The 10,000-nt window shown below is 46.1% G+C and overlaps 1 protein-coding gene across 1 annotated transcript in view; it reads right to left on the reverse strand.

Annotated features, from left to right (window-relative positions):
• Window positions 1-10,000, reverse strand: part of LOC308077507 (cadherin-6-like) — a gene marked incomplete at its 3' end in the record, with an annotated part of 43,248 nt that overhangs the window by 6,610 nt on the left and 26,638 nt on the right. Inside the window, exons 5-6 of the mRNA XM_080418239.1 lie at window positions 3,883-4,070; window positions 1,792-2,045 (exon numbers count right to left, since the gene is read on the reverse strand). Coding sequence (XP_080274365.1) covers window positions 1,792-2,045; window positions 3,883-4,070 — 442 coding nt within the window. The remainder of the gene's footprint in view (window positions 1-1,791; window positions 2,046-3,882; window positions 4,071-10,000) is intronic.

Below are 10,000 nucleotides of genomic sequence, written 5' to 3' on the forward strand. Positions count from 1 at the left end.
TCAATGTTGAATTCCAGGCGACGGCATGACGGTATATGACTCAGAATGTATGACTTCACTCCTTGACTTCAAAGACTTCAACAGCTGTCTTTCACACGCACGCACGCACACACACACACACACTGTCATGACAGATTGTTTTATCTACTCTTGTTTGGGTCTCTCTGTAGTGACAACTACTAGGCAAACATTGAAGGAAAACCAGGGGCGTTTCTCATTTCTCACTTTGTATGTCCTCAATAGGCTCTGGTTTCCTGCAGGTGGCACACCCGTTTGTGGTTCAGTTTCCCATGGTTTTGCTTGATTGGTGCAGCAGCAGACATGCTTACGGTTTAATTTGCTGTTGTGCGAATCAAGCAACATTTAACAGGGAACTTGACTGAATCCTTCCCTCCCTCTCCCTCTCCCTCTCCCTCTCCCTCTCCCTCTCTCTCTCCCTCTCCCTCTCCCTCTCTCTCTTTCAGGGCGGATTCAGACTATGGTCCCGGGTGCGCACCCCGGACCACATGGCAGATGTTGTGGTAGTGTGAACGTAGCGAACCGTTCCCCGTAACGCATCACCGTACCGTTCCCGAAACCACCTGGGGAGGTAGTCTCGGGTCCGCTTGCTGTGGACTCGGGAACGGAACGTTGCAGTGTGAATCCATCCGTACCAAGAGAAGGAAGTGGACTGCTAATCATTAGGGGTGTAACGATACATTTTAACAACGATTCGATACGTATCACGATACTTGGTTGTCGATACGATACATGAACGATACAGGTTAATTTAGAACGATACGATATGTTTCGATTCAGTGATTTAGTCGATACGATACATGAACGATACAGGACAGGTTAATTTAGAACGATACGATTCGATTCAATGACTTAAAATCGATATAGTAACTATTTATTTACCCAAAAATTCTGTGTGAAAAATAAATACCTGGATACTGGATATAAACCCCTCTTTCTCTTTTTTTCTTCTTAAAAGTACTTAGTTTGATATAATTGATTATTTGCATTGCAGAACGATTCGATACGATTATTTGCATTGCAAAACGATTCGATACGATACAAAGTCAAACGATACGATATTTAGCTGTTTGCATATCGATATAGTAGATCGTTGAAAATTCAAAACGATGCATCGATGCAGTTACTGTATCGTTACGGGCCTACTAATCATATATCCTTTATATATTTTTTATAACTACACATTATTTTAACTGGGTTATACCTTCTCATAGTTCTACTTGAATGTTGACAAGAAATACTAATCCCGCTAGTGTTTGAGTAGCGCGAGCCGTGGAAAAACATAAACAAAAAACACATGTGTAGTGAACGTGTATATAAGGATAAATATACCAAGGATTCGCCCGTGGCGTCACTGCTAAAATACCAAGGATGCATTAGTGACGTTGCTATCATATTGCCTATGAATTAAATACCAAGGCCCTCATTGGAAACAAGTCCGCAAGGACTTTTATGAACGGACCTGTTAGACAAAGTATTTTAAATGTAACTGTGCTGTTTTACAGCCAATCGTACTCGGGAACGGTTCGAATCAATCGGACCCAGTCTGAATCCGCCCTCAGACATTTGCAGCTGTATGCCAAACAGAAATGTATGGCTTTCATGGAAGACGACTTACAAAATATAAATATAAATATAAATATAAATATAAATATAAATATAAATATAAATATAAATATGGTTTGATCCAACCGAATACATTTTTTACATGCATTAGCTGCTGGATAAACACTTTTCCTACGTTGGATTGTTGTAGTTTTTTTTTACGCCTACCTGACGGCGCTGCGGTTGCTGTCTGGGTCGGAGGCGCTGACCGAGCCGATGGCCGTGTTGCGGGCAGCGTCCTCCTTGACCTCCATGATGTAGGTGCTGCGCTCGAACGCGGGGGGCTCGTCCACGTCCTCCACCAGCACCTTGATGCTGGCCTCGTCCCTGAAGAGTCCCACGGAGAAGAAGCGAGGGTCCAGGTGAACGTTCTCCACCTGGACACGCAGGATGTACTGCTTCTTCTTCTCAAAGTCCAGAGGCTGTAGGAACGCACACACGCACACGCACACACACACACACACACACACACACACACACACACACACACCGCAGTAGATGAGGATTTGTATGGAAATGTTTGCACAGTGAGCCGTACTGAACCAGCTCTCCAACCCGGTAGGGTCGGGGGTTCTGGTACTGTACCACATGTATCTTGAAATTCTAATGAGCACCATCGGGTGATGTTGTGTAGCTGACCTCACACTTCGGGTAGCAAAAACAGGATAAGGCAGAGTACAGACCAGTGTTGGGCAAGTTTCTCAGGAAGAGTAATACGCTACTACAGGTACTGTAGTTACTTATTACTAACTCCAAAATGTTTTTTTTTCTTCAGAAAATGACAAAAACAAAACAAAAAGTGGAGTAAGGTTTTGTTCATCATTGATAAGAACAGCTAAATGGACCTCCAAGCTCACAATTAGGTTGGAGGTCAAAAGGGGGTGGAGCCTGGAGTCAGCTAAACCAGCTAACTCCACCCCCCTTTGATGGGCTTAGCTGGTTTAGCAGAAAGTTTGAGGATCCAATGGAGTTAGCTGGTTTTGTCAGAAGCGCTTTTTAATACTTTTCATTGGTTCAATATTTTTTTTTATAAACACGTAAAGGGTGTTCAATAGCACTGATTTATGGGGAAAAAAAATCAAAAGCGGAAAAATCGAGTTAGCTGGTTTCTGCCCGACAGCAATGATATATTACAAGTTATATTACGGTGTTAATATACTATAATAATATGAGTGATGCACAATACATTCTGTTTAGCCAGCTCCTTTTTTTATTTTTTTTATTAATCCACTGCATTGGAACTATGATTACACTTTAGCAGCTGATCACAGTAAGCATTTTTCACTGGAGGCACACATTGTTGGGAGAGACGGATGCAGGGTTGACCACTGACAGGATGCCATCATTAACCATCGATTTTTGTGCCCGTCTTGTGTTTAATGCCGGGGACTGCATGATGTCAAAAGTGGAATAATGTTGCTTAGAAAGTGTCAGGACGGGGTCTGCACGTGACAAGCCCATTTATGTAGAAAGTCCAAAACATGCTCACTACCCACCCTCTCTTCTCAACCCCGCCCCTCCCACTCGCCACAGAACCACCGCAGCTACAAGAGGCAATTACTTCTACTCAGTGAGGGCTTGATGGATGGGGGATCGATTGAGAGCTGCGGAGTGAGCGCCTGATGAGGCAACTGTCAGATGTTGTTGAATACATCAAAAAATACACCACAGTTCACTGATGGATGCTGAAATCCATACCGGCCATCACTATCTCTCTGTGGGTCTGTGGGTGTAAGGTAAGAATGAGGGAAGAAGAGCCTGAAGCTTTATAACTGTCAGCATTTTAATGTTTTCCTAGAGGGTCAAAACAAAAGTTACGTTGAGGTTCTGTGTGTCATTCACAGTCCAATGCAGTTTGGTGGTTAGCATTCACTCTTTCCAATGGAATGTGCGTGAATTGTTGCCAAGAACCTATGGAATGCTTGCATGCAGTGGTGGTCGGTCGGTCGGTCACACACTGTATTTCTCATACAATCTCACAAAAATCGATGATTTAAAACAAAACAAAAAACAAACAAAGGTTTTAATATTATTCACAAATAATGAAATGCCCAAAATCGGGTTCCAGGTTGAAAGTGGATAAATTAAGCAAGTTTTGATTTTGTGCAACATGAAAAACCTTTTTTTGGACTAATACCTCCACAGTAAACAGACAAGATCTTTGGCACCTCACCAAATCTTATTACCCTAGATTTTATCACCCCATGTTGGGAAACACTGCTTACGGTGGCCCCAGCCTCCCTAACCCAGCGCTCTGACCTTCCTCAGTGTGATGACACCCTCCTGGGTCGTCTTATTGGTGTGAATATCCAACACTGCTGGGCCCTCGCTGCCCATGATCTTGTACTCCATCTCTGCATTCTCGCCGATGTCCGCGTCCACGGCTACGATCACTCCCACCACGGAGCCCACCTCTGCTGACTCTGGGATTCTGAACTCATGCATGCCTGGGGGGAGAGGGAGGGAGGGAGAGAGAGAGAGAGAGAGAGAGAGAGAGAGAGAGAGAGAGAGAGAGAGAGAGAGAGAGAGAGAAAACAGCAAAAGCGTAAACAGGGCAGTAGAAGTCCTCAATAATAATTTGACCAAAACGATGAGAACGACAAATGGTACGATGATGACTATAAGGACCCTATCAAACCAAAAAACACAGAGACCCAGACAACCAGAAGACACGTGTCCAATATGGGGAACATTGAAACAATGCAAAAATACAGTACGGAAAAAAAGGGACCATTCCTGAAAGTATAGCTAAAGTCCCAACGCGCCGACTCAAATTCTGTGACATATGTGACATGAATTCTCAGGCAATTTGTTCCTACATAAATTAATTGGTGTTTCTTGTGTGTGTGTGTGTGTGTGTGTGTGTGTGTGTGTGTGTGTGTGTGTGTGTGTGTGTGTGTGTGTGTGTGTGTGTGTGTGTGTGTGTGTGTGTGTGGGTGCGGCTTCTGCTATTCTATTGAATATTTTATAAGCAAGATGATTTCCAGTTTTCTCCCCAGTGAGAAAAATTGATGGCTGCCTGTCGGGCTGGAACGGCCTCTCCTGTATCTTGCATGCTTAAATAAATAGCCTCTTGGCGTGGAGGAGCGGCGATGATACACACACAGCCTGCAGAGACAAACAACACTGACACGCTAATAAACCACGCTGACAGTGTTTTGGCAAAGCTTGAGTCGGCGGTTCTTGGTAACAGGTGCGCGCAAACGCTCAGAGACTACATAACAGACACACAAAAACACTCTTGTGTGCACAAGCGGGTGTGCACATACACACACCATAGCTCTCCTCAATCCAGCATGTATTGGCTGGAGAGAGGAGACGGAGGCATCACTCCAGCAGACAATGATATCTCTCTCTAACACCCCGCCTCCTCTGGGTGTCCCCTTAAAATACCTGTGCACTCTCTGTCTTCCCCCCTGTCTTCTATCTACACCCCTCTGTCACCCCCACCCCATATCCTCACAATACCCACTCACTCTCCCTCTTTCCCCCGTCTTCAAGCTACACCCCTCTGTCACACACCCCCATCCCATTTATGTCGCTCTCCATCTCCGTCACAGGGAGCCTTCCTCCACACTCTTGCCTCCCCGTGTCTGTCTGTCTTTTCTTCCCATGAACCCCCCCCCCCACCCTACCCCACCCCATCACTGCCTCTCCCCTCCATCCACCTTCCATCCATCCACCCTGTCACTGCTGTATGCCTTTCTTCTCCATCTGTCGTGCATTCTCTCTCTCTCTCTCTCTCTCTCTCTCTCTCTCTCTCTCTCTCTCTCTCTCTCTCTCTCTCTCTCTCTCTCTCTCTCTCTCTCTCTCTCTCTCTCTGTCCGTGGGTGGTGGAAGGCTGAAATAACAGTGTCTGTGTCCCTGCTGTGGGGAGAGATTAATGGAGAACGGGGGTTCCGTGGTCATGTGTGTTTTGTCACTGATTGTTTTTTTGTTATTTTTTTCCTGTGTGCATTTCCCTACACACTATCACACATGCACACATACACACAAACACATGCACACATGTTTACGGACACATTATACAGCACACATGTGCATAATGCATGCAGTCAGTCACACTTGTGCACGGGCACACGTGCGTTCAAACACGCAAGCGTGCACGCACAAAAACCCGAACACACAGTCAGTCAGTCAAACAAATACATCAGGGGTGACAAACTAATTTCAGGTCATGGGCCAGATTGGTCAATATGCGACTGCATGCGGGCCAACGGGCAGGCGTGTCTCCGGAACATGCCGCACCAACAATTCGCTGCTTGTACCTGCATGATACCTTGAATCTTGGTTACCTGCTGCCTCTATGGTTAGACGTGCTATGGAACATGCCGGCACGACCGACATGGCGGCGCAACGGGCCTCTGTTGTAGTTTCTCCGTGCTACAATTAGATTCAGTGTCAGTTTCGATCCTCACTTTGCAAAGCAGAGGGGCGAAAGTTTGTTTACAACCGCAACATTCTGATAGAGATCGGTAAACGCTGCAGGGAGCAGCCAGCCGACAGAGAGGAATCGACTGAGGCTGAGTAAACTGCGACTGCTACGCCGAGGTTTGCACTCCCGGGATCAGTTGGAGCCCCAGTGGGGAGGTACCACTGCCCATGGTGTGACAGGACACGAAAGCGGGGTAAGAGAGCGGGTGTTATGGTGAGACTGAGAGCTAACCCCAGCAAACTGTCCATTCCCACGGTCCTGTTAGCAAATGTCCGCTCCCTGGATACGCAAATGGATGCCATCAATCTTTGGAGATCGCTGCAGCGTGGAGTAAGGGACTGTTAACGGATACAATACCAGACTCTGGAGTGGAGCTTGCGGGGCTAACACTCCACTGGGCTGACAGAGTGACATCATCATCATCAGGTAAACTCAGCTGAGGAGGCCTGGCTGTTTGTACAAACAATTCATGGTGTGCGGACGCAGGATTTCCAACTCCTGTTGAATCCTCCTGATGTAGAGCAAAATGGTTGTCCAATGTAGACCTTTTTACTTGCCACATGAGCTAACAGCGATCATCATTACTGCAGTGTATGTTCCCCCAGAGGCAGATGTTAAACAGGCAATGGGAGAAATGTACAACACTCTCAGTCAGCTACAGATGGCCCACTCTGATGCTTTTTATATTATTGCTCTGTACTTCAATCAGGCCAGCCTTAAAGGGATAGCTCACCCCCAAAATGACTTTTTTTTCTCCGATCGTTTAGTCACACCGGCAGCGGTTCCGGTAGGAGACACAAAGAGTCTCTTTTGTGTCTCCTACCAGAACCGCTGCCTACCGGTCCGCTGGTCATCAAATTATTGTCTTAGGAATGCGACAAAAAACAAAACAAATCCATCATTCAAGTCTCCATGGGGTGACTAATCGATAGAAAAAAACGTATTTTTGGGGGTGAACTATCCCTTTAAGTCTGTGCTACCTCATTTCCATCAGCATTATAATGTCCTACAAGAGGGGGAAATGCACTGGACCATCTTTATACAGGCACCAAAAATGCATACACTGCTATCTTGTTGAAGCCGGCATACAGGCCCAGGGTGAGACAAGAGATCCACCGCTAGTGAAGGTAATCAGCGTGTGGCCACAGGAGGCGACAACTCTACAAGGCTGCTTTGAATGCATTGAGTGGAGCATCTTTAAGGATGCTGCAACAACTGGGGACCGCATAAATCTAGACAAATGTGCAGAGGCTGCGTTAGGATTTATAAGCAAGTGCATTGAGGATGTGACCACCGCAACAACTGTCAAGGTGCATTCCACCAATAAACCGTGGCTAACGGGGGAGGTTTGTTCCCTGCTGATGCTTCGTGACGCTGGATTTAGATCTGGGGACACTATAGCATACAACAGAGCAAGGTGCAACCTGGAAAGAGGTATCAGAGGGGCTAAAAGAGCTTTTGGGGAAAAGCTGTCCTCTCAGTTTAATGACAGCAAAGATACAAGGGTTTATGGCAGGGTTGCCAGTGGATTTTTGTGGATAATAGAGCTGGCACAGCCTTCTAACAACCAGGCACTGCAGCAGACTGTGTCAAAGAGGGTGTTCGCACTTTTTTTCTTTTTAGAATATGATTTTTAGCTTATTAATATCATTTAAATGAGTTATATGGTTGATTTCTTAATAGTTTTTTAATCTGGTTAAATTTGAACAGATTTTTTATTGTGTTCTGATAATCTCGCTATGGATGTGTGAAACACAATTTAGTTTTTGTGAACCATAAAAGTGACAAATAAACCTAAATCTAAGCCAGCACTGTAGCGGCAAGGAGTGAAAGAGCGGCTACCGCACAAAGGTAACTTATATGAATATATATATATTTTAGTATAAAAAATGTATACTTTACTTTTACATTCACGCAAATTATCCCATGAGCCAGATTGGACCCCCTGCACATGTTGCAGTTAGACGCACGCACGCACACACGCACACACGGAGGGAGGAAGGGAGGGAGGGAGAGAGGGATGCACCTACGCACGCACGCAGTACAAGTACACGAGAGAGAGAGAGAGAGGGAGAGAGAGAGAGAGAGAGAGAGATAGAGTGGAGGATAAATAAATAAATAGATAATAAAAACTAGAGAATGTCTGGGATTTACAGAGCTGATCTGATGAACTTTGTGCGATCCTTCACTCTGTCATATGTCTCCGCATTTAATTATTGTCTGTCTTCAAGAGAGAGCTTCCACTGTGCACAATACCCCCAGCTCGCTACAAATAATCCAAATTCATTTTGAAATTGACGCCAGATGAGGGGCTGGGCTGCTTGTGCCAGTGCCTGCTTGGCACTGGCACCCACTGCCAAAAGGGTTTAATGGTACCAAGGGTCGGTCAGTTATTGTCTCCGCCAGGCCGAAAGGCATGGCGAGAGAGTATGTTTTACCCCTTGTCCGTCCGTCTGTGTGTCCGTCCGTCCGTCCGTGTGTCCATCTGTCTGTGACCAGCTAATCTCAGGCACCGTTGGCCCGGTCGGAAACTGTGCACACACACTCCCTGGATGCCAATTCAGAACCTCTGCCCCAATTTTTACATGGCCCTGTTATAGCGCCACCAGGAGGCCGATTTGTGCAAAACAATTTTTTTTCGAACGCGGAAGGAGGCGCGGCGCCTCCGACCAAGTGGAGCTTACTATATCATCGTGCTTGCGTTGTGTGTGTGTGTCTGTCCCATATTTATGGTCTTTCCGTCTGTGTTCACGCTCTCATTCTCTCATTGGCTCGCGCCCCCATGTGACTCGAAACTCCGTGCTGAAATGCCAGCAGCTGCACTGCCATACAGCCGGCAGAGTGCGGCAGAGTGCACTACTACAGTGTGGTTGAAATATGGCAGCCACAGTCAATCTGCGTTCGCCTCCAGCGTTCGCGCGTCTTACTTGTGATATTACTCCTACAGATTTTATCCAAACATCAAGAAAATCAGTACACAGTATCTCTATAGTCATGGAATCAACACGGATTCGTCTGATTTTCCATATTCCATCCTGATTGGCTAAGGTTGGCTTCCAAAAATTGCAGGATTGGTCCGTTTTGAACTAAATGCCTCAAATCATGAACGCAGCTTGCGATTTCCGTGAAATTTCACACGCACATTCCCACTAGGCAGAGGAAGAAATGCCACTTCACATTTTTCAAATCAGCCTCATTGTGGCGCTATAAAAGGCCAATTTGCATTTTTTTTTTTTTTTTTTTTTCTAAATTTGTATCCCACGATTTTGTAACCCTATTTTTTACACCCAGTGCCAATTGTCTATGTAATCCTGGGCACTACCTTCCCTCTGCCAACCTAGGGAGGCCAGGGCCGAGCTCATGCCTCCTTCAATGCATGAGAGCCAACTGACCTTCTTGTCACCTGACAGAGGAGAGTTTCCCTGGTTGGACGTAGCGCGTGGAAGGAACACGTTATTCCAACCAGTTCCCTTCCCCTCCATCAGGCGCCCCGGCTGGCCAGGGGGAGGCAGTATAGTGACCAGGAATACTGCATGTTTTTGTGAGGGTACCTACCCTAGGAGACACGGGGAGAACATGCAAACTCCACACAGAAAGGCCCTTTCCCCAACCCCACCTAGGGTATGGGCACTGATGACGCGGAGGAGAGAACACGCCCCCAGCGCCCACAGCGTCCCCTGCGGGAATCGAACCCAGGACCTTCTAGCTGCCAATTTGCGTTTTTAACTATAACTGCACCGATCTGCGTGAAATTTTGCACGCATACTCCCTAGAGGCCAAGGAAAAACATCTGCCCTGCATTTTTTACATTAGCCTTTTATAACGCCACCAGGAGGCCGACTTATGTAAAAAAAAAAAATTTAGATTAAGCCTTCAGATTTCATCCAAATTTTACACAAATCAGTACACATGATCTCTATAGTCATGTGATCAAGATGGATC

This window comes from Gymnoscopelus braueri, assembly GCF_963280865.1.
Source record: "Gymnoscopelus braueri genome assembly, chromosome: 21".
NCBI lineage: Eukaryota > Metazoa > Chordata > Actinopteri > Myctophiformes > Myctophidae > Gymnoscopelus > Gymnoscopelus braueri.